Below are 26,731 nucleotides of genomic sequence, written 5' to 3'. Positions count from 1 at the left end.
ATAACTAGTTAGTCTATAGTGCTTCCTTATAAAGTGTCTCAAAAATTTTTAGATTTTCTTCTCTTTCAGAGAACAAATGAAGAGGCAGGCACTATCAGCAGACTGGAGCACCATGAACCTGACATTTACAAAGAGAGCCTTGACCTTTCTAGAGTCAAAGAGACCAGTCTGCTCTGTCATCAAGGAGCACAGGCTCCTGAGAAACCTCCTCAAGTTAGTGTGCTGAAGTGGAGGCACATGCTTCTACTACAAAGAAGGAAGTAGGACTCGGGGCTCTAGAGACTTTGACCCAGGCTTGCATCTCAGCTGCTACATTTACAATAGTACAACTTTGGTCAATCTATTCCATTTCTCCTGGACTCAGGTTCTTCAGATGAGGTGAGAATGATAACCGTATGAAACACAGAGAGCTCCTGGAAAGGTGAAATGAGGTGAGGCTTGCAATATACTTACAACATAACTGGGCACATCCCTAAGGCTCAAGGGTCTTAGCTATCCTTCTTCATGTGAGGTGACTGAATCATGAAGAATACAAAAGAAAACTCTAAGAGTGAGTCCCAGGATATGCACACTTAGGTGACGAAGCCCGTGTTATATACTTTAATATACTAGAATCACAATGTTTGGAGACTACTATTTATTTTATTTACAGTATAAAATCCAAAGTGTTATATATTTTCTTCTATACAACATAACAAGGAATCAAAATGTATACTCATTACTATACCCAGCTACAAGTAGGAAACAATTGAAGAATATTGAAGAAATTCAATGTTTGTGTTGTTTCAAACATATGATGATAAATTGGATATGAGCAATACAAGCATAATTACCAGGACTGCATCAATAACCTGACTCCTTGTGGTTTTGGTGATGGTTTTCCTGGAGTTTGCTATGATAATGAGTATATGCATTGTTGATCCATTAAGGGCCATGCCTGCTGTCTTAATGTGCTCCCCCAAGAAATGCTGTCATATTTGTTTGGGAGAGACATTGTGCTTTCTTAAAGACATTCAAGTATCAGGATCTCTTAGGATATGCTAATAATCATAAAGTATAGAGGGGTGTTCTGGATGCATTATAAATGCATCTCTTTTCTCTTTCTTCTCTCTGCAGAGGACATACCACTGGCTATGTTCTAACCAAATGCAAACTTCTTCAGAGTTCTGATTATTAATTACATATTGAAGTACAACTGATCTCACTCTTGGCGGTTATTCATATCCACTACATGAAACAGGATGTAAAATATGAATGGCTCACAGACATACATTTCACTCAAGTCCCATTGAGCACAGAGTGGGAGTGTGTGGGTAAAAGAATCTAGAAGACTGGCAGAAAACAAAAGAAAAGGATATTTTTCAGTATCAAGGCCACTTGGAAAAAGATACTTTTCAGAGAAAGCAGGAAAAACAAAAGAATGGCACATAATAACTAATATTTCAAAGATAATCTTGTGCAGCACACTACAGAATTCACATAAGTTGCTTGGAAGATTTCAAAACAGTCAGGCAAGCCTTCTTCAAATGCAAACTATGCCCAAAAATGCCCTGCAGAAGCTTTAAAGGCTCTGACGCGTCCCACTGCCACTAACGACTATAAGGGTTTCACCTCCAGAAGGAGAACATATAGGGAAATGCAATTCTTGACAGCCTTTGTGATGTTCAGTAAGGTGGAAGTATGTTTGCAAACGTGGAACCTGACTGACTTGCTGTGGCACTTTTTCTGACAGACGACATTAAACAAATGTCGCACACGGGAGTTTCTCTGATATGTGTGCCTGGGTGTGGGGGAAAGAAAGGGAGGGGAAGCTTCATAAGCTGTCATGGGAAATTAACAGTCTACCTTAAGGAGTTTACACACTATCATCTTAAATAAAACACAGGCAGTCTGTCAGCAAAGATAAAGCAGGACAACAGCAAAAAAAAAAAAAAAATCGCTGCCTTGGTCTCACCCCCATATTTATTTCCAAGACCTGGGTATGAATTTGTCCTCAGTGAGTAACTCCACTAGAAAACACAATTAGAAATGTATAATAGCAGATTATCCACTAGAGCATCAAAAGCTACCACAAGACGTCATCTGAAAGCAATGGCCGGAAGGTACATAGAATGATCTATGACCTGTGTGGGCACCAGAAAAATACATGTCTGCACCCTGGTTCTTAGGGAGAAAACCACAGTACTTCCCTAAAGGGAAAAAAAATCACACTGTTGAATTCACCAAAATCCATTCCCCAGTATTTGAGAAACTAGTATTGCTTCACGTTATCAGAAATCTAGTTACGCAGACAAGACTCCTGGCACATCTGGGTGGTGTTACCTAGATCAGATCAACTTCTGGATGTGCCTGTGAGGAATTATCTAGATTAGTTCAACAGAGGTTGGAAAATTCACCTTACCTTGGATCTATATGTTGGAAATAATGATAATAAAGCTGGGGTCCTATCCTGAATAAAATGGAAGGCGTGAGCTAAGTTCTAGTATCCATTTCCCTTTCCTCAGTACATGTGGATACAATGATCCAACTGTCTCAAACTCCTCTGCCATGACTGACTATACTCTCAAACTATGAGTCCAAATAACCCCTCCTTCCTTACCTTGCCTTTGTCAAATATTCTTAGGACAGCAACAGGAAAAGTAGTTAATGTACAAATTTCAGCACAAATGGTTGGACAATGTGGTACAATGTCCTGTAATTTGTACAACCAACTCCCCTCAACAGAGATAGCCTTCTGTAAGTAAAGCTTATAGCTCAACATGCTCAGGATTTGTCAGATTCTGTGCTTTAATCTCTGCTCCTTCTCCATCTCTTACACACTCAACTGCTGGTTTTGTTTCTTTAGCATAATCTCTGTATCTGACTTAAGCGTTTTGTTTCCTGAAGGATTTCTATTGCCATAACAAAATTCAATATCTAATTAATCTTCGTATAATCTATGAGTTCACTCATGACTATCATCTGGGTTACACTATTTTAGTACAGGTTCTACTCTCTGATATTCCCTTTCCATTTCCCAGCCTGACTTCCGATTTTGTATTAGAATATAAACCCAACTCTATTTTCATCACTATTCGGTCATCTTTCCAAGTATCATCAGTAATTACAGATGTCTCCGCTTTCTCCTGATAAGGTCAGTAATCAGTGGGCACATTATGGCAGGAGAGGCCCCGAAAAAGAAAGGAGTTATGGGTCTAGACTGGAGATAAGCACGAGAGTTCCTTGTACAATGTGAGTGCCTAAAGGGCCGAAAGAGACAGGAAACAAAGGTCAGATCTGGTAAAATCAAAGTAGCCAGGAAGCTAAGAGACTAAAGCAATGCCAACAGGAAGAGGGGATCCAAGACACAGATGTAGAATCAGAAGAAATTTCACAGATACATAAGGCAAAATTAAATTTTAAAAGGTATCAATGGCATCCCAGATGCAAACCCCCTGAGCATTTGTGACACAGACAGAGAGCTTCAATGGCTCACGGAAATCCTAGCTACAGCAAAAGAGGACACAGGGAACTAAATCTCAGGAGGCACAATTGGCCACTGTGACATATTGCGATCTAACAAACAGAAATAACTACAATAAACATGGGGAATTAGTTCACTATACTATGAGAAGATTAAAATATTTAATATGCAGAATTAAAGAGCAAGATTACAAAAAACCATCCTGATAAAAAGCTTTCACTATCACAGTCCTTCCCCCACTTTCCTTTCTTTCTTTTGTTATTATTATATAATATTTATTATAGTATATAAACAGTTTGTTTGTTTTTGATTTTTGTTTTTTTCCAGCAGGGTTTCTCTGTGTAGTCCTGGCTGTCCTGGAGCTTGCTCTGTAGACCAGCCTGGTCTTGGGTTCAGAGATCCACCTGCTTCTGCCAGGACAGGGATTAAAGGCATGCTCCACAAATGTCTACAGTATACTGCAGGCAGGCAGTAGCATGTCTGTTAAAAAGGCAAAACTCTATCTGAATGCTTGATTTTATGCTGTAAACTAGATGTGCGAAACCCACAGAAATATGACTGCTGAACTTGCCTAAAGGTGAGACGGTCCTTCAAGATTCCCGCTTCATGAAAGAGTCTGCCAGACATTCTGCAGTACACTCACAAAATGACTGACAAATTGCCAATATAGGGGGAAGTATATATTTACTGCTTTATGGGCAAGTTTGCCAAATGCTATGGGCCTGTAGGCTAAAGATAAATGCTCCAACGATACAAAAAATTTTGGGTGACTGTATAGGCAGTGAAATGTCTCTTTTAATTCTAGAGTTTTGGAAGATGCTTACAATGTACTTCCTGTTTACTTAGGTAACATTATATCCTTCTGGGGTCTTTGATAGAGTTAAAAATATGATATAAGATAAAGTAGATATAAATATTTTAACTGTAATTTTTGCTTGATCCCTGTTTTGCTATATGATATTTACTGTGTTAAAGTTTAAACCTCCCTTTTTATTTAAACAGAAAAGGGGAAGTGATGTATGCTGTGAATATGTTTTATTGCCATTGGTTAATAAAGAAGTTGCCTTGGCCTGTGATAGGGCAGAGTAGATCTAGGTGTGGAAAAGTAAACTGAATGCTGGGGAGAAAGAAGGAAGAGAGTAGCAAGGCACCATATATCTGCTGCCAGAGACAGACATGACAGAACCTTGCTGGTAAGCCTCAGCCATGTGGCAATACACAGATTAATGGAGATAGGTTAGTTTGGGAAGTAAGAACTAGCCAATAAGAAACTAGAGCTAATAGGCCAGGCAGTGGTTTAATTAACAGTTTCTGTGTGGTTATTTCAGGTCTGGGTAGCCGGGAATGAAAAAGTGGCCTCCCCCTATAAGCCTACACCTAAAGAAATACGTTATTAAAGAAGGACATTATCTCTTTCTCTAGGTATGCCTGTATTATTTTGATCTTAAATTGCACTGTCAATTTGTATTCCAAAATCAGATGTAAATGGACCTGTGGCTGGACATAAACATACTTCATTGATGCTGAGTAAGCATATTTTGGCTATTACAGTCCAAAAGACAAATGCATGTTCAAAATACATAAAAAACAGTGCACAATCTATGTAAATTTTCACACTGAAGTTTTACTGCTGACTTTTATATGGAAGCTATGTTAATGGATAGTAATATAATTGATATAAATAGAAATATAACATAAAATATAAAATCTCAGAATATAATTAAAACATCACAGCCGCACAGTTTGGGTGATTTTATTGCAATGTGTTGTATTTTAGTCTTGTCAGTGGTAGAAAGACAGCTCAAGAGTCACTGCAAGAAGAAAGTTACACGGATAAGTTGTTATGATAAAACAGGAAAAACAGCAAAGAGAAAGAGAAGGACAGAGTCAGGTAAGGAGGGAGTAAAGTCAACTAAACTACAGGTAAGGCAGGATGGTCTCTAATAACATACTAGATCAGAAGATGACCAGACTGTCCCTCTTAGCCAATGTGGAGAAGAAGCCATGCTAAAAAAGGATGCAGAAGTCAATGAGAATGCCCCATCTTGCCAATGGCAATCAGTAGTGCTGACATGTTTGATTAAAATAAAAAACAAACAACAAAAAAAACCCAAATCCCAAATGAACATACTAAAAGAAATACCTCAATCCAGACCTCAGAAGCAGCACAGGTTTTAGAACTATAGTCACAGAATCAAAGAACACGCACCAACAATGAGCATATCGTTCACTTTTCTCTAACTTGGCTGCTGGTGACTCTTCTCCAGCCTCCCAAGGGAAACTTTCCTGTTTCTACAAGTTTTGTATTAGAGAACCATCACGACTTAGCATCAAGTCTAATTACATATAGCTGCATTTCTATCGTTTCTAATCTTTCCAGCTTGCTTTATATTTTCCTTTCATTTTTTACAGAATTATCAGTACTTTTCATGTAAATGGACTATCAAATTACTTCTTTCAACATTGTTGACACGTGCACAAAAGTGTTTTGGTTCTGAGTGACGTTCATTTCACTCAGGTATAAGGTGTGGCGACCAATGTGTAACATATATCATATAATATGTTAGAAGAGATAAAGGTTAAAAGGAAAGTTTAGAATAAAAAACATGATTTCACTGGGCATTGGTGGCACACACCTTTAATTCTACTATTCAGGAGGCAGAGCCAAACCAATCTCTGTGAGTTTGAGGGCAGCCTGGTTACAAAGCGAGTTCCAGGACAGCCAGGATTGTTACACAGAGAAATCCTGTCTCAAAAAACCAAAAACAACAAAAACAACCAAAAAACAAAAAGCACGATTTAATCTCCAAATGTTTGATAAAAAGGTTAAACGCAGTTAATATTTGTAATATAAAGTCGAAAGTATATACTCATATGTAGGTTTTAGAATCTACATAAACCAATGCACACAGTAGGCCTCATAAGTCATATAATCTGAAAATTATCTTTCATAATTCAGAAAAAAACTGTTCTGTTTCTTAGAAATCAAACGCAATGGTCATATTGCCACCCATGCAAGGACAGCTTTTAACCCACAATGTCATCTGATGGACTCTCTAATCACATAAGCTTTAGCTCAGTAAGAACAAGCATGTTTGGGCTGAAAAGATGACTAAGTAGGTAAAATCACTGGCTATTTTCCAGAAGACTCTGATTCAATTCCAAGCACATATATAACAGCTCACAACTGTTGGTAACTGCAGTTCCAGAGGATCAGACACTCTCACAAAGACATACATGTAAGCAAAATACTATAAAATAAAAAAATAGTTCAAAATAAAAGAATAAGCATGTTTCTGCATAAAACATATGCCATACTTATGAATGCTCAGAATAACACTATCAAATGCTATTGTATATATCAAACTGTCATAGTGGAAATAACTGTTGAACATTTCTCTAAGACAGAACATGTGTTGTAGATGACTATGTAAAGATGTATTGCGTTTTTTATTCTGCATTTGTTTAATCATGTAAAGATGTGTTAGATTTGTCTCACCTTCCCTGCCTAAGGCACCTGATTGGTCTAATAAAAAGCTGAACAGCTAATAGCTATGTATAGGAGAGATAAATGAAGCTGGCAGGTAGAGAGAATAAGCAGGAGGAATCTAGGCTAGAGGGAATGAGAGAGAAGGGAGAAAGTAAGAGAGATACTGGGGGCCAGCCAGCCTGGTATAGAGTAGGACATACAAAATGAAAGAAAGGTAAAAAGCCCTGAGACAAAACATAGATGAAGAGAAACAGGTTAAGTTATAAGAGAAAGCAAAACAGGAGCCTAGGCTAAAATGAAGCATTCATAACTAATAAAAAGTCTCTATGTCATGATTTGGGAACTGGTGGGAGGTGCAAAAGAAAACCTGCTACAAACATTGGCAAGAAATATAGAATAATATTTATTATAAATATTCAAACTACATCTTCCTTTCAAAGTTGAAGGATTTATTATACACTTTTGAATAAAAGGATAAAATCCAACAGAAATAATTAAAGAAGTTAAGATTTTAAAACAAGATTTCTATTAGAAAGGTATTATAATCTTGGAAGTATTTCCTGAATAGACCCTTTGTGCTAGACTAGGTTTAGGCTAATGTATAGTTTGCTAATGAAGTTGTTCTTCTGTGCTTACTCTCTAAACTTAGAAAGATTAGCATGCAAATCCTACTACAAAACCAAAACAAGCTAGGACTTTTGAAATGAAGCCCACCAGGCCATTCATTGCTTCAGTGAGAAACAAAACTTTGTATTATTTGAAAGCACACTGTATCAGAATCACACACAGGATGAATCCTTCATGATATCCTGATTTTTACCGATAGCATTTGTCAAACAACACTGGAGAATATAATAAAAATGAGCTATATCAAATTACATACTCTACTTCTAGATCTATCATCATTAGAAAGGACTTTATTTTCGCTGGAGTAAACTACACTAACCTATACTAAATACACCAAGCTATACTAACTTAGTCCTTAGAATTCTTCTGCACCTCAAATCCAGGAATAGGCCTAATATAATATTTTTTTTGAATGCTAGTATTGTCAGACTTTCTCTATACTTTTGAAGCCTTTGAGGTTTACAAAGGTAGTTCCTATATTTTTAAAGTCTAAATATATTGCCCTCTTTACTCAGGCAAAAAGAAACCATTTCTGTTCTGATTACTTTGACTATAAGTTCCCAATTCACATCCTCCAAAAGAGACCACTAGGGAAGACACCCTGGCCTACAGTAAGCTCTTGGTGGTTCTTGAAACAGAGTCACCGTTCCCTTTTCACTTGCATTTCTTCTGGTCAGGGCTTCTTCCCTCAGATATTCAGGCTAATTTGCTTGCTGCATCCTCAGGATTGATTAAGAGCCATGCTTTCAACAAAGACCTTCCCAATTAAGACTATCAAAAAAACAAAGGGGCTGGAGAGATAGCTCAGAGGTTAAGAGCATTGCCTGGTCTTCCAAAGGTCCTGAGTTCAATTCCCAGCAACCACATGGTGGCTCACAACCATCGTTAATGGGGTCTGGTGCTCTCTTCTGGCCTGCAGGCATACACACAGACAGAATATTGTATACATAATAAATAAATATTTTTTAAAAAAACCAGCAAAAGAAATAACACATTGTGAAATTCACTTGTCATTTAAACTTTTAATTTTTGAAACGTAAGGGCCTTGAATTCCTGAAAAATAAAGAAAGCTATTGCCTCGTCAGAGTCATAAAAATTAAAATGCAGAAATCAACATGCAAACTAAACAATTCTTTGCTAACATATAAAGAAAATTAAAACCCACTGTAATTTGACCATTAAAAATTTGTTTCAATATGCTTTTCCTCATTTAGACAGAGAGACAGAAAATTGATTGAATGACCTCTTCTCATTGCAAGCTTTCACTGGGGCTTCAATTGCTCACAATTTCTTGGTAGGCTACAAGTAAAACAAGCAAGATGATTCTATCTTCCATGTTCTTAAGATACAAGATTCACCAAAAGTTAACAGCAAGGAAAAATATTAAGTAAACACTAAAGGGCCAGCCGAGTTAATGGGGTGAACAGTTGGAAGCCAGTACAGTTGCGTCCGGCATCCTTTGTGACTTCCTAGTGGTAAGGCTGCCACGGTTATGAGGAGTACAAAATTAAGACTACAAGGTTACCATAATGGAAGACCTTGTAGGATAATTTTATGAGAGGAAAACATAAATGCCTTCTGGGAATACATCAAACAAAATAACGGGAATCAACTTCACAGTGCTCTCTGAAGGACAGTTCAGTTTCCAATAGAGAAAATCCTCTAGGCACTGAAGAACGCGCAACCAGTGGCACACAAATTACAAAAGTGCTTTCTTCATAAATGAAGTGTACAAAGCTATATGAAAAGTTTCAGGAAGACAGAGCGCCATTGATGCTAGATAGAGGAGGTGTTAGGATACAGGTATTATGCTGGCCCCTGTCACCTGGCAGGACGAACCCAGGTGGTACCCTGGACAGCCCAGGGTCCTATGACTAAATCACTACTCACATGCAAAGGTCCCATTAAGAAAAAAGCTCCGCCCATTCTCACTCTCTTTCCCACTGCTTTTCTAAAGAGGCAGGCTGATCCTTGTGTCTTCTCTCTCTTCCCTCCCCCACTCCCTTTATCTCAATAAAACTCCCACATAAGCTCTGCCTGTGTGGCACGTATGTCCCTCACCCACCCCAGGGCCCCTTGGTCCGCCAAGGTCCACCTCTGCCCCATTTTACAACAGGGGGGAGATACCAGATCTGTCTCCAAGTGAAGAAAATATTAGAGCTCAGTAAAAGACACAATGAAGCATACATAGTCTACTAACACAAATATTAGTTGTTGCTAATAAACTAATGTTAAATATTATTGAGAGAAAAGTTACTTCTGTGCCTCATAATCACAGTGTAAGTTATAAACAAAATGAAAAGTTTGAGATCAGTCAGGAATATGAGTCACTTGATCGAAATAGAAACTTCCCAGAATAGCAGGAGGAAGATGAATGGGCAACAGAATATGCAATTAAAATAAGTGTCACATTGTTTCAATACAGATCCTGAATATGTATTTTCCTTGATAAGTTTAAAAGATTCCATTGATTGATTGCTGTGCCCAGACCTGCCAACTTCTGTCTCCTACCAAGCAAGTGACTAAGCAAGCACCTCATAGACAAGAATGTGAGCTGATCTTGTTCCTATAAACCTGACATAAAAGCACAGTCTAGTAAATAATTGGTAACAAAAGCTAAAGGAAGCATCTAGAATGAACAAGATACCATGTTATGGTTTTCATCTTAAATTTCAAGTCTTCTATTCCTCCAAACATCTTCCCATTCTTCCAATCTGCCTGTCTCATTTTGCCATAATGTCTTTTAAATAAGAACATATTTTTGAACAGTCTATTAATATAGATATAAAATAATAAATAATAATATAATAAAAGTCTATTAATCTAAATACTAGTAAAGAGTTAACTCATGATGAAAATCAATGTGTGGAAATTATATATACATGCTGATTTTCCTAATTACACAATTAATTTATACACTTAAGAAAAAAATGAACACTTAGAAAATGTTGGGAAATAATAATTAAAATTAAAAAGTAAATATTACTAAAGGGCTTAGTCATTTGAAGTTCTATAAGTCCATTAGATTTTCACTGAAACTCAATAGTGCATTTAAGGAATAAGGTTTGAATCTGTGCCAGCAGCTAATGAAAAGCCTCTCATTGTCACATGTTTATCAAAGAACTAATTTACCCTGCAAGCCACGTAAAATTCTTGCTACATACATTAAGAGATACTCAAAGAAATAAATGGTGAATTATATCATGTGACAAACCTTCAGTTCTTGTCAACAATAACAAAACTCAGAATTATAATACAAATGGAATGGGTAAAAGAAGTGGGAATCCCAGAAGCCATTAAGCAGCTCTTAGAAAGCACTAGAAAGCTATTTATATAATGTGTTAAATTCTACCCTCCATGGGGCTTTCTTCCATACTTGAAATATTCAGACTATGGCACAACTAAGCAGCATCAAACTGGGTTTAGAAGAGGCCTATAAAGATTCAGGTATGTTCCTATTCTCTTAGCAATTAACAACACTAAGTAAAAATCAATTGTAATTGCAGAACATGACTAAACAAATTATCAAAGTCCTGATATATATGGACAATATTGTAAAATACAGAAGTTTTCCATTATAATTTACCTTTTATATGAAACATATATAATATATATCAACCGATTAAATATGATTCTTGGTTTTGTTTTGTTTTTTTTTTTAATTTTTCGGGATAGGGTTTCTCCGTGGTTTTTTTTTTTTTAGTTCCTGTCCTGGAACTAGCTCTTGTAGACCAGGCTGGCCTCCAACTCATAGAGATCTACCTGCCTCTGCCTCCCAAGTGTTGGGATTAAAGGCGTGCGCCACCACCGCCCGGCTTCCATAATTTTTTTTTTTAATTAAAAATTTCTGCCTCCTCCCTGCCTCCCTTTTCCCTCCCCCTCCCCCCACTCCCCACGCCTCACTCCCCTCCCCCTCCCTCTCCCTCTCTAGTCCAAAGAGCAGTCAGGGTTCCCTGCCCTGTGGGAAGTCCAAGGTCCTCCCTCCTCCATTCAGGTCTAGGAAGGTGAGCATCCAAACAGGCTAGGCTCCCACAAAGCCAGTACATGCAGTAGGATCAAAACCCAGTGCCATTGTCCTTGACTTCTCAGCAGTCCTCATTGTCCACCAACCCCATGATTCTTAAGTGAATTTACTTGCAGCAAGAGTTTTAGAGGGTTTAAGTGTTATTCTGAGATACACCTCATTAGGATTTAAAAGCTTCTGTTACTTTACATATAAATATAGTCAGCATATAATAGTTCTTTACAGAAAAAAGCAATATTATATAATTGATGACTGGATACATAATGGAATACTAGTCAGTTTTGACATTTGTAACAATATGGATCAAACTGCATGATCTCATTCTTGAGGAATCTAAATGCTCATCTCATGCAAGTTAAGAGTGGAAAGTTGGTGACTATGAGAAGAGGGGAGGGGCAAAAGCTGAGCTTTAGGTAAGGTAATAAAAGAAAATAATATGCAGTTGTGCAGCAGAAGGGCTGCAGACAATAATGTACATTTCAAAAATAAGGATTTTGAGATTTTACCAAAAAAAAAGAATTATGTCTAAGATATTTAACATGGTAGTACAAGATTCTTATTTGTATGAAAACATTATATAACCCATTAATATGCTTGTTCTTTATGTATTTTCAAACTAATTTAATGAATCACAGTATTAAATATAGCATCTTAGCCTTCTGTAATTTTACAAACTGTTTTTACACTGCCATGCACAGAGATCTCTAGATCTCATTAACTGTAAAGCAGAGTTTGTAACTACCGAGTAATTGTCCTTTTAACCCAGAAAAGTGCCTTCTCAAAAGTACTTAGGACTTAAGAATATTTTGTGAGAGCATCATGAATTTTTCTTTGCTACAATATACTATAATTGAGAAATGAACAATGTAACAGATTTTATTCTGCTCACCATCACATTATCTTCTGAGAAACAAAGCCATATATTTTATTCTGAATATCTTTCAGGCTTCTGTAAATCACATCTGTTCAGAGACTTGGTAATTCTCAAAAGATATTGAAGGAGTAATTAGTGTAAATGAGTAGAAAGACCACGGTCAGTCATTTGTTTTTCTTGCGAAGAACTACAGAGAAAATAAGCAGGTTGCAGGCTAGGACTTAGGCTGCAATACTTCATCTCTGTGATGGCAGTGCAAAGGCTACAAATGGACACATGAGCAAGACTGTGGTCAACAAATGTGTGTTTATGAAAACAGATGGTAGGCGAGATGTCCCCAGGGGTCACTGAGACAGATCCAAAAAAAGGAGAAGGAGCAGGGAAGAAGATGGGCAGGACTAGAGAAGGAAGTAAAGAAAATCAAATTCAAGTGTCTGTGAGCTATTATTACTCCTGAGAACAGGGAGCAGCTTGGCTGACATTATCTGTTCTATTGACTAACTTTCACTGTGAAACCTTACAAAATGAAACAAGTTTCTTTTCTCTAATGATTTGACTCAATGCTGGCTGAACTATTGGCACTTGGCACATCAGCATAAATAATGAGAATATTGATCACGGATGAGAATATCATAGGGGATGGGATGACTTACCTCAGTAATGGATGGAATATGACAGTAATATTTCTGGCTCCAGGTTTGCAGACAAATTTTGTTCCTCCACCTTCAATTAAGTTGTCATCAGGACCCCCTTGCAGGAAAAATAAAAACGGAGATTTAGCTAGTTGGAAATTTTACAGATAAACAAACCAAGCTTACCTGTATGCATGCTGGATTGTAACAGAGGCTACCTTTTAAGTTACCCATAGTATTTACAGTTATTGCAAATGACATGATCCAATCTTTCTCTTCAACAATCTATGGCATAATTACCCAGTGAAAAATGATAAAGTCCAAGAAGAATCAATGACATATGTAAAGTAATGGCTCAAGGTTACAATATTGTTGAAGCTAAAACATTTATTTCTAGTCAACAGCATCTTCTTTGGACAGTGGAGCACAGAGAAGGATGAAGTTACATTATAAAACATCCAAGATTGTATATAAATTCTATTCACCACATTGTCATCAAGACAAAAATCCCACAGATTAAAAGACATACTACAGTTTTATGTCACACTAAAAAGAAAGAATCCTAGCTATTAAAATATGTAATTTACTTAATATTTATTTTATCATTGTAGAAAGCTTACTTGGCTACTTAAATAGATATTTTTATAAATATAGTGAGTGTATTTAATAAGTAAATACAATAAAATAAACTTAGAACAAAAAAATAGCTCAGTGATTAAAAGCACTGGGTGCTCCTTCTAGAGGACCTGGATTCAATTCCCTGCACCCACATGGTAGCTCAAAACCATTTGTAACTCCAGTTCCAGAAGATTCAGTGTTCTCTTCTGGCCGTCTAGGGCACCATACACAAAAGTTTCCCACAGACATGTGTGCAGTAAAAAAATATAAAAAGAAACTCATCAAGATATTCTTAAACTACATAATATACACACTCCAACTCTTGGAATAACTGATCAGAGTTGGCAGTATCCATGTTTTCAAAAAGTACCATCCTATATTAGTGAGAATATATTGTCTTAAAGGAGTGTACCACATTGCATGAAGGATTTTATTTCAAGCTACAGATACACATTTGGAAAAGTATAAAATTGCTGCTTTCTCAGTGCTACCACAAGTCTAAAGCAGATTTTGCAACCAGGACTTATATTCTTTCCTAAAATGGCTCTTAATTGGTAATTAGCTGAAACATCAAAGGGTCAAAGTGCAGGAAGTAATTGCCAGGCTCACACATTCTAAGGCAGTAACAATTTGCCATCACCATTCTGCACAGATTTAGTTGCAGAGCATTTAGAATATATAAAGCTCCAAATAACTTCAGAAGTTGGAAGAAATGCTTCTACCAGTACCACCCCCCTCATCCTCATGATTTTTTTTTAATGATTCAATTGCTATAATCCCTAGCTTCTTTCCACTTTTATCTGCTCCAAGAGGAGTGAATTCTTTTGATTAGCAAAAATTAAGCCAAAAAAGGAGAGTACATGAATGGCCTGGGGAGCCGCAGTGTTCCATCTGAAAAACCATGACGTCTAGAGATGGTAAATGTAGTTCGGTTTATGTTGATAAGTTGTGAATAGAACTCAAAGGTAAGATAATTGCACAATACATGCAAGACCCTTGTTTTAATACATGAAGGGAGGAAAGTTTGTATATAACGGGGGAAGCGATAAAAAAGGAGTCAAGTTATTTAATACCTTTTATTAAATGGTTAAACAAATCAATCTCCCATGTTCAGCTAGCGAGTGCACCCTAACTTAGGATGTATCCTTCAGTGTCACTACTTTTATTGTATAATTGACACTTCACTTTTCCTTTACCAACAGTTTCAGAATTTTGGCACAAAAACCATGCTATTTGGAGGGTATCTTCAAAACCCTAGCAACCTACACTTACAAATTTTCTCTTTCTACTTTAAACATTTCCTTATGGTTAGAATTCATTGCATGGTATCAGACACAAGCAAAAGTGACTTTGCTTTGTTATTTATCTTTGCAGTCTCCAAGGCACCTAGAAGACGGATAAAACCATGTGAAGTTTTCGCAATCTACATCCATGATCATCAGCACTTCCCAGAGGCATTTAGACAGGTACTGTTTGGATCAGTTGTTTTGACCAACCCATCAGAACACAGTTCAAAATTTTTAACAAAAATACAATGGCATATACAGCGCCTCCTTTAAATTAATGACTTGCCTCACATTCTCAAAGTCTGCATGTCAACATAATGATGTGAAGTAGGATTACTGATGTTTTGCTAATGTTTGCAACTTAATCAAGAGCATGAAAACTGCCACCAGGATGAGGGGTACAGCTCAGTTGCAGAGGATGTGCTGTACATGAGCAAGGCAATGGGATTAATGAATTCACAGTGCCAAAGAAAAGAGGAGGCAAATAGACAGAGCCTGGAAAAAACTAAAAGAAATACTACTCTGTTAACAAAGTTCTTCCTTGGGGCTGGAGAGATGGCTCAGCGTTTAAGAGCATTGCCTGCTCTTCCAAAGATCCTGAGTTCAATTCCCGGCAACCACATGGTGGCTCACAACCATCTGTAATGAGGTCTGGTGCCCTCTTCTGACTTACAGGCATACATGCAACAGAATATTGTATAATAAATAAATAAATAAACAAACAAACAAACAAACAAATAATCCTTTAAAAACAAAACAAACCTCTTCCTCCAAACACCATATTAAACATTTACAACCAGAGAAGAGAAACTAAGAATGGATTTATCTTGTTTATCAACAATTTTCCTTTTAAGACCACAAAACCTAATCAGAACAGAATTGCCAAGGAGATGTGTACAGGGGAAATGAAGTTACATTCTGCACTCCAGGAACAGCATCCACAAAACAAAACAAAAAAAAAACTTTGTATGAGAGGGACACAAAAATACCACACAGTTCTTCAGTATGCATATTATCACTGTGAATATAATTCAGCATGAGTCCTTTTTCAAACTGATATGAATTAAATGATTAATGATTTCTAAAAACATCAAGTGTTATGATTTTAAGGGTTTGATAATGAACTTTAGACTGAAACAACCCAGAGGCAGTCGGTTCGTTCTTCATATACACTGCATACACTGTATGTATGCCTGGCCTGTGCGCCTTGGGCATACTGGGCTCACTTCTGGAAGTGCACTGCTTTTTACCAATTCTTCAAGTCCAATATCTACCCTAAAACAGCCAACCCTGTTTCCCAAAGCCCACAACTTCACTAAAAGCAATCTCACATAAAAACAACTTGGACAAACTTTAATATATGCCATTTTTAATTATTATATGACTTCATTAAAACTTACATAACTTATTCCTACATAGACGTTAAGGAAGCATTCATCTGCTGCATGAATAGAAAAAGAAATGGAGCTCTACGCGGACAAAACAATATTAAAAGTAGATGAGAGAGTGTGCGTGAAAATATACTGTCAACTGACAAGGCCTAGCAACAGTGAGCAACTGGGTCTGTCCCCCTAAAGCCTTACAGGCAATAGGAATACTTAATAATGTGTGTTTATAACAAGGGATAGAGCCCGTATAAAAAAAGAAGCAATGCAAACTATGGAGACAGAGCCCCTAGAAATGCCAGTGGGGGAGATGAGGCTGTGGTCATGAAGGAAGAAGAGAGGATATGAAGTTCCAAACTTAGCCACAGTCCCACTAATCAAAACTTGTAGGAGCTGAGGGAAACGAAGGATTCATGTGGTGTGCGGATGTTAAAAAGGAGTGAGAAAGACTCTGCCATGTCTACTTTAACCCTCAGCTGAAATCTACCTACGGGAACAGTGTGCGTTCTTTCAGCTCCGTGCCTCTGTGACTCTGCGTCTTTATAAATCAGGTGTCTATATCTAGGGTACTAAATGCCATAGTGTAAGTGCGATCCCCAAATGCCACGTGCAGGACTCCTAACCTCCAATTTGCTAGTACTGGGATCTGAGACGTCTGTCTTGAGTATGCCCATGCATGGATTCAAGAAAACATCCAAGGACACAGATGGCTATAAAAAATTGAGTCCCTTTTCTCTCTCACCCTTCCTCTGTCTTTTTCTGTAATGGTATGACACCTTCGAATCCTCTAGAGCTATATACCATTGAATTTCTGTTCATTATAGATGACTCAGTCTGTAATATTCTACTGTAATAGCACAAAATTGACAAAGGTATTCGATTACCATTTTAAAAATAAAAAAGCAGCAGCATCCTAAAAACTATTTTTGAAAACAAACCTATCAGAATGAAAAGAAAGGCCCTCACCAATAATCACAAAGTCTGAGAGTCTCTACCATCAAAATGGACTCTAAATGGACTTTTGGCATTTCATGATTCTAGGTGAGAAACAGAACTCACCTCTCCTCATATGCCTTCCCTTTGAGCCAAGTAGCCCGGGAACTGCTGTCAAAGCCACGAAGGAGCAAACTGTTCAAATTCTGAGACGTGCACTGACCAGGCAGGGACAATGCTCACATCATTCCTTATGCTTGAGACTAATCTCAGCTGGGAAGGCCAGGGGAGGGGCACCAGAGCAAACAGTGACTGGTAACGGATGGGTGGAATGAAGAGTAAATTGACAGTAGGATTACAAGTAGGCTGCCGAGTACAAGATGGAAGAATGCCCCGGAATATTTCCTGGTTTGGAATGAGAAGGATGGTCGGACAAGCTCTCCCCAGAAGACTGGAACAAACCCGAGGCCACCTAACAACTTTGATAGCACAGCATCTTGGTCACAGAATAGTCCCTACCTTTAGAACTCATTTAGAGAAATTAGATGCTAAATTTACCTATCCTTTGACTCTTTCCAACCAAGATTTGTTGTCACTGTCATTTAATGACTATAGCAGAAAGAGAAAAAAATACTTCAGGAAAAATACAAACATGTTCTCATTGAAATGAATTTGGTAAAATGGGAAGAATCAGTAAATCTGTAATCAAATCACAGATCTGTTATTTATTATTAGTGTAAGTAAGATAAATTAATCAAAATAATCTAGGCCATTTACAAAACAGGAATTATGGTCAGTTTCTTCAAACATAATGTGCTAATAATTTAAACGAGAAATTATATACAAGGGTATTCAGCACAGTGCTTGATACAAAGTATTTGCATCCCAATAAAGCAGCCCACATTTTCTTTTGGGGCTACCAACAGGTAGCATGAGTGTGTGTGTGTGTGTGTGTGTGTGTGTGTGTGTGTGTGTGTGTGTGTGCAGGAGCACGCACATGCATGCCTGTCTAGATACATAGTAATGGAATGTGAGAGAGAGTAAAAAGGAGACAGATACAGAAAGAATCTCTTGATATATCACTAGAACATAAACTAGAAAAAAGGTTCGACTTTTTAAAAAGTGCTTTCTGTATTTTTCTTGGCAACAGTAATAGTCAATAACATTAATGAGTTCAACAAATGAATCTGTAACAAATGAAACATTTCTGCGAGTTCATTTGGGGGGACAGTATCACTGCAGTGATAGATTGAGAAAACTGCTACAACCACTTACAGTGTGACAAGATGAAATAAGCTTCTCTCGACTCCTAATTTTTCAGTTAAAATAATCAATATCAACCAGATGGTGGTGGCGCATGCCTTTAATCTCATCACTTGGGAGGCAGAGGCAGGCAAATCTCTGTGAGTTCAAGGCCAGCCTGGTCTATAAGAGCAAGTTCCAGGACAGGCTCCAAAGATACAGAGAAACCTTGTCTCAAAAAAAAAAAAAGAGGAAGAAAACAAAAATAAATAAAATCAATATCAGTAACAAATGTACAGATGCTATTACTGTGAACAAATAACTTGTGCCACAAACTTAGATTAAATAGTGACTTCCATTAGGTTACAGAAAGTAGCATGTCCCAAATGACATTCTGAATGTCTCGTAGGCATAAAATTGGCTTTCAACATTGCAAAGAATAATAGTGAAGATAAGAGTATTTTACAAAGAATATCGGACTTTGGAAAAGTCATGCGAAATAACAAAAATGGAATTCCTAATTGCAACAATAAAGAGCATGTTTAATTGGATCTAGGTACCAGATGAGTGGCCTGAGTTTTTTGAACTCCATGTTACCTTAGCAGAGGCAGCCTTACTGACTAAGTTGTTCAGCATAGATGTATTCTTTGTTTTTTGTTTGTTTTGGTTTTTCAAGACAGGGTTTCTTTCTGTAACACTCTTGGCTGTCCTGGAACTCACTTTGTAGATCAGGTTGACCTTGAACTTGGAGATCCACCTGCCTTTGCCTCCCAAGTGCTGTGATTAAAGTTGTGCACCATCGCCATCTATCTACATAGGTTTCTTCTTAAAGCATAAAATGCCCTCAAAACTCAAGTCTGGTGCTACTACCACCTTCAGCCTCTAAAGCAGCCTGGACCCGGACTTGGAGTGTAGTCCAGAATCACAGAGAAAATAATAGCCAAGCAAACAAAAACAAAACAAAACAAAAAGCAAAAACCTTACCCACATAAGCTTTACTATTTCAGTAAAGCAAGTGAATCAGTATTGGTAGTGGTATTGTTTTGTTAAAGAATGAGTTTCAGACAGACCTAAAAAAGAAAAAGCCAGGCCGAAAAAGAAAAAAGAAAAAAAAAACACTTCAAAACAAGTACCAGGGTATCCCTGGTACTTGAAATAGTTTTCAGACTGTAATAAATATTTGTTGCCTGAATGAATATATGTGTAAACAAAATGAAGAAAACATCATCTTTAGAGCAAGTAAATTATGACGATAAACTGTCTATGAAGAAAAAGCAGATGTATTTTTAGAAGAAATATGATCAGTTAGGAATCCAGGTTTTAGGAAAGAACTAAAAAGTTAAGTGAGTTAAAATATTATTCCTAGAAAACAACACCCCAAATAGAAATTAGCTACTTATTCAAAGTTCCATTGCTCAGATACATTTATTCTTGGCTTCTTCCACTGTGGTGATCAAGGCAGATACTGTTTCCTTGGGTACGAATGAATAAATGTGGCACGAGAGAAGGAAAAGAGAGCAGAGTCATTAAATAGCTACCATGAAAGAAAAAGTCTGCTAGACTCTACAAAAACCTCTCTCAACTCTAATAATATCTATAAGATATTATTACCAAACGCAGACATTAAGGAATGTATGTAGGCTTCTGCTGGAGGAGCGAAGGTACAGGGTCTGCTCAAGATGCATATGGTAGGCTCAATATCAAACTTCAGTCACATGCATCCTAAGCATTTAACATATATATAAATCCTACAGCCTGTTTAATTAACATCAGTTTCTTTTTACAGAGACTTAGATGTTGAATTAGATAATGGAAATACAGAAAAATTCCAAAATATGGAGCATTGAGACCAGTTTTGTGATGAGAAGACACATTTATGCATTTTTTCATAAAATCAAGACTAAACATGTATTGGATAGTCAGGTCAAAATCTAAAATGTCTCTTTGATTAAAGATACAAGTGAACTCAAGAGAAAACATATTTTCTTTCTATGAAATGATCACATAGGCAGTATATTTGTAAGAAGCACATTTAATTATCTAACTGAGGTTAGGACTACCTTTTGAAATTTGCAGGCAGAAGAAAGAAATCTTCAACAGCCCCTTTCTGCTTCCATGACCCCAGAAGAGGTGGAATATATGTAAGTTGGAGGACCAGGAAACGTTAAAGTTCTACAATATGGCAGGGCAGGAGGAAGGAAATGGGAGAGTCAGGATCTGGGTTAGGAACATTTCTGATAGGCACAATGGGGGCAAAGGGGGGGGGGTGGGGTGGGACATGATGGAAGGTTCTGATAAGAGAGCAACTTAGGCAACTGATTATAGATGAAGAAAGCCTTGAGGAGGATTGAAAGACTCACCTCAAGGAAATGGAGGAAGTTAATGCTAAGGAGATTCTATCAGGCTGGCGCATATGGCTGGAGTCAGATGAGAAAAATCAAAGATGGCAAGTAGCAGAAGGTGCTTGAAATAACACTCTTCCCACTCTCCCTGAGGTCAGAGCCATAAGGACCTCTCCTCTGAGCTATAAACACAGAGGAGAAGAAGAAGCATTTATGATGAAGTCCCTAAGGAATTTTACTTGAAGGTAAGAGTAAGACAATTCCAAGGACCCCGCCCGATAAGAAAAGGAGATTATTATGGTCTCTCACAGGCCTAAAACAGGGAGAAGAGGTAGATAACCTCAATTAGGGACTGCATGGTTGCATAAGTTACTGTAAGCAGGATAAATGTCACTTGTCTTGAATAAAAGTAGCAATATAATATGTTCATGAAGCATCTGCACTTGTTGGAAACATCTGTGAGAATAATATGACAATTCATTTGGGAACTGTGGCAAGTAAGATGATCTCTCCCAGAATTCAGTTAGACTACATGAAATAATTCCTACAAAGAAAGAAAAGTATGCCATTTTATGTAGGGGAGGTCCAGCCCAATGGGGGGCGTGTTCGCCTCGGGCTAATGTTTATGTATAAATCTGGTGGGTGAGAGCCCCACCGGTTCTTTTTGTATTTCCTGCCCATCGTTGGATCCCTGGTGTTGTAAGCTATCCCTTCATTAAAATTTGCTGTTTCATATTAAGCTAGCCTGGTTATTAAGCCACATACAATTTTATAGTTCTAGAACTGAACACGTTCACCAGGGTTGGTGATGCATGCCATTAATCCCAGTACTTGGGAGGAAGAGGCACTGGGAGCCCTTGAGTTTGAGGATAACCTGGTCTACAAAAAAAGTTGCAGGACAGTCAGTAAGAACCTAGAACTGAATATATTCAAAATAACAAATAAACTTTATAATAATCGAGTTAATTAAGAGAGTGGAAGGAAAAGGGATCAATGTAACCTCCCTATGAAGCCATTAAATAAAGTGAATTGGAAGACAATGTCACTTAGAAAGACGTGTCCCCCAAAGATGGTTAATAAATGTTACTTAATTTTAAAGGCTGTCCTGGATTACAAATCAAAAGAAGAAATAAATGGGTCATAGAGAGAGGAAGAAGGGGAAAAGATATAGGGAAAGGAAAGTTAGAGGGACCAGGAGAGTGAGAGTTGGGTGGGGGTTGGGTAGAGGGAAGGGGAGGGTTAGAAGAACAGTGGAAGAGCATACCTTAATTATCTTCTTAACAATCAACTAAGAATTTGGGAAATGTGAAATGTCATGGAAAGAAAAATGAATCAATATATTTTAAGGTTAATAAGCCTACATCCTGATCCACCAGTAAAATGTGGTCATTGAAAGGCTGGAGAAAAAGCTCAAGCAAGTGGCAGTACTGGATGATTTGAGATGGAAAACTCTACGAAAGGGTGAGCCACTTACCAAATGATCACGAGTCACTGTGTGTATTTTTAAATGACTGATCGATAAGGCACATGGGAACTACAATCGACCATCTTTGAGGAATACTTCGGTCTTAGTGTCATTATCCTCCAACTCACTTTATTTTGAAGCTACATGGGGAGATTGCATTGATCCACTTTCCTCTCATTCTTTTAACTAGTTTTAATGATCTTGAATCTATTTAAATACATTTGAGTGGTCGGTATGGTACAACCAGGTCAGAGGCCTCATGCCTCAAGCTAAATAACCCCGTTACTAATCAAATGTTGGGTTTCATTTACAGGATATTTTCAATGCTGTGGCATACATTAGCACTCCATTGTTATGTACTGCTGAATAAGTCTATTGTACATGCATGACACATTTAATTTATGCCAATATTCATCAACTGATCGGAGATCTCTACTACGAAAAATGAAGACATGACTATCTGCACACATGTATCTAGTACTTTAATACTGTATGTTAGTTGTTAGTTGGTTTTCCTTTTTTTTTTTTTACTACTTTCAAATAACTAGTTGCTTAATAGAAAGGCCCAGGCATATGGGGTAAGAAATGGGAGTAGTTATAGTTAGAAAACAAAGGAAATATCAATAAATTGTTTTTCCCTAGATTCTTTCCCACTGGAGCCAGCTCCCCACCTGTAGCTCTATCTATTTCAGAAGATCACCATGGAAGCATTACAAGGTTCCACTGATGATGATGATAAGCCCCAATAGCACTTGCAAGTGTCCAAAGTGAGAATTTGTGTAGATATTGTGCTATCTACAGTGTTTTAACTAATACAAACACTCTTTATCACCTATGACAACAACACGATTTCTCTTATCTTTTAAATTTTGGGTTGTGGGGTATTTTACTGTTTGTTCAGGAATTCTTACTAAAATAAAGCAAGGTGTGAAGGACAGCATGCCGACCCCCATGTTTGGGTGACTAGAGTCCACTAATGATGACTACAGATCAGATTAGAATTTTATGACACTGAGAACCAACAAACTGAAAACAGATTATGCCCGTCTGTCTTACTTTGTCTTTAAAGAAGTCTACAACGTAGTTCATTAGGAATGAGAACTGCATGAGTTCCAGTTCACTGAAAGATTTTGTGCTGAAAAGTACTTTTGTTGGTTTAATACTCAGAGACATGCTTAAATCTGCTTACCCACTAAGTTGAGAGGGAAATTATTTGAAGAAATTAACGTGACAGGTACAAAAAACAATGACCCAAAATGACTAAGAGAAGAAGAGTAGATGGCGGGCCCTTTGAACAATAAAATTATAGTCAAAATTCAGTCTCACAACAGCATTGTTGAGCCTCCTGACAAAGCCAATCAGTGCTGGCATCAGAACAGCAAGAGCATTATTTCACAGCTCACTGGAAGCCTCTGCACCACAAAGGGACAGCTGGCTTTAATTACCTTTAACAGCAAACCCACAGCTACTAAGTTTACTTAGCAAGTCAACTTTCTAGTCACTGAAGACAGCAAATCATAAAAATTTCCTGAAATTAAAATCAGTCTTGGATCCAGGGAAACAACCCATTGGTAAAATGTTGTATAAATATGAAGACTCAGATGCGCAGTGAAAAACAAAAAGTCAAGGTTATCTTCTGGAATTCACATACACACATCTGTGCACACACATACATTTATGCTCATCCATACACAGATGTGCATCCATCCACAGATGAACATGAAAACACACACAGTTAAAATAAAACAAAACCAGATTCTTTCACCATAGTAGAGTAAATGCTGCAGCAGCCCACACAACACACACACTTTTCTCTATATAATTCTAATAGTCACAGCAACCATGGAGAGAGGGTCATAGTTTGTTTATTTGAACGTTTTGGCAATGTGATTCAATAAACATATGAAGTGTAAGTTCTGCTATCCACTGAGGAAATATTCCAATATTATCTGCTCAACATTTATCTGAAACATTGATCTTATTCTGAAATTCTTATTTTCCATGTGACTACTCATGATTATTGTAAAGCTCATGGCTAAATCTTTAATGCTTTACTTTTTAATGTGATAATATTTCTATTCCTGGAATCTACACTCATACTCAACCAAAAATAGTAAAGTGAGAGAATTTGAGGTGTGACAATAAAGCCATTCATCAAGAATAGAATGTTAAATAAACATTTTAATAAAAAACATTGATGCACGCAAATATACAAATATATACTTATAATTTCTATGCACATAGATTGGGGCTTTTATATGAAGATTAAAACGAACAAGACAAGAAACCAAGGAGAATATAAAAGAAAGGGCAGGATGTTCTTCCCTAAGAGGAAGGTAGATTACCAATCGAAATCATCTTTGTAGACTTTGAGTTTTGTTTTTGTATATCACTTCAGTTGAATCTGATTACTTTCCCCTGTGTGCAAGTCATGTACCTGAAGTCTAGAGGTTCACATATCCCACAAAACTTTATCTGTAGTAACTCTTCAAGCCTTGGTCAGAAAACATTTACCAAAAACATCCAGGCATGCCAGCTTTTCTACCAAAGTAAAGCAGCAACCTAAAACTCATTTTGTACTGAACATACATTTGGGACAAACAGAGAGGGAGACAGAGACAGAGAGACAGACAGAGACAGACTCAGTTATAAACATTCTAGGGAATAATTTTCTCTCTTCATCACCTCACTGACAATTTTCTCATTTTCTCAGGAGATGTGCAGAGACAGAGGGAGGGCCTGGAACCTTGAAATAATCCACACTGTTTACACTGAGATTCCCAAGGTGAGTACATCCTGGGCATTTTTCTTGGTCTCATGAGCCTTGCATGTACAATAGGATTAACAAATAGCTTAAGGCTGTGTCTTCATCTTCCCTGCAGCCCTCCCTTCCTTCCTCCACCAGCTTCTCTCCCCCTTTCTCCCATACTGTCCTCCAAGACAAGAAACATGTCCAGTGCAACTGTCTTGAGATTCTCTCTGAGTTGTTCTGTTTCCATTAATCCTTTTTTGTTAACTCATTAAATAAATTTAATATATTTTTAAGGTTTTATCATGGGGATTTTTTACCCCACCTCCAAAAAAGGTTAATTGTGGTGGTTTGATTAAGAACGGCCCCTTAGTTTCATGTATTGAATGCTTAGAACCAGGGAATGAGAACACTGAGAAGGATTAGAAGGCATGGCCTTGCTGGAGGAAATGTGTCAATGGGTGGAGTGAGGGGGCTTTGAGGTTTCAAAAGCACAAGCCAGGCCCAGTAGCTTTTTCTTCTTGCTGCCTGCAGATCTGGATGCAGAAATCTCAAGTACTTCTCCAATGCCATGTCTGCCTGCATGGCACCATATTCCCCTCCACAGTGATAACCTCCAAAACTGCAAGCAAGCCCCAGTTAAATGCTTTTCTTTGTAAGAGTTGCTGAGATCATGGTGTCTCTCCACAGCACTAGAACACTGACTAAGACATTAATGAAAGCACTAGGCATAATGCTGGAAAGAGAAGCTACCAAAAAATCCACCCTCACCAAACAGTCCACACACAACTGTAGCTCAGAGTGAAATTACTCCAGGGCAAATATTTCCAAATGTTACTCAGATATTCCTATTGCTAGGTTTGTTTTGACGAATTCTCGGAGTAAACCTATGATAATCATTCTGACCATTTGAAGAAAAATAATAAATTAATGGAGCAGAATACATTGTTTCTCTTAAACATTATAAGATAACATGATCTGCAGGAATTCAACAAAGTAAAATACTATAATATTTTAGCATTATAATGCTAAAATGTTATAAAATAATCCTTTAAGAGAATAAAATTCTCCTTTTAACTTTTCTAATAAAAATTCTGTTACACTAAGTAGTCTGTTTACTGAGCCTTTGTCTTCAATCTTTCTGCAATAGAGTAAGAGGAATTAACCATACTGTAATCTTTAAAATTTTTATTTCATAGGGTATAGAATTTCCATTATAACTAAGTCTGTTAACTGCTTTTTTCCTGAAACTACATAAAATAGTAAAGTATCACTGTTGTCCAGAAGAAATTCATTCCAATTATTATAATCACTGATACATCATATATAATTATTTTGTTGACAATTTAAAAAGGAATGATCTGTGCATGTTTGTTGTAGGATATTTGGGTTGCCATAGGAAAATCTGGTCACTATCACTTAGAGATGATATTTTCATAAGAACCATTTATGATTATTAATTATGACTATACTCCATTTCTTTTATGGTAAATATTTTAAGTTGCTTCAACAATTATCAAAAGAATTCCCTGACAGAAAAAAAAATACAATAGGCAAAAATCCTGACAGGTTTGTGTAAATTTATTCAAAAATATTTATCA

General features: G+C 37.2%; 1 protein-coding gene across 2 annotated transcripts in view; it reads right to left on the bottom strand.

The window, feature by feature from the left end:
* The window catches only part of Exoc4 (exocyst complex component 4), a 716,316-nt gene that overhangs the window by 377,856 nt on the left and 311,729 nt on the right, over window positions 1-26,731 (bottom strand). For both annotated transcript variants that reach the window (XM_075953989.1, XM_075953990.1), the window contains exon 10: window positions 13,132-13,228. In XM_075953989.1, the coding sequence (XP_075810104.1) occupies window positions 13,132-13,228 (97 nt within the window). The remainder of the gene's footprint in view (window positions 1-13,131; window positions 13,229-26,731) is intronic.

The sequence above is a fragment of the Microtus pennsylvanicus genome, chromosome 19 (genome assembly GCF_037038515.1).
Source record: "Microtus pennsylvanicus isolate mMicPen1 chromosome 19, mMicPen1.hap1, whole genome shotgun sequence".
NCBI classification, from domain to species: Eukaryota; Metazoa; Chordata; class Mammalia; order Rodentia; family Cricetidae; genus Microtus; species Microtus pennsylvanicus.
Note: the sequence above shows the minus strand (reverse complement) of the source record. Positions and strands in the feature narration are given on the sequence as shown.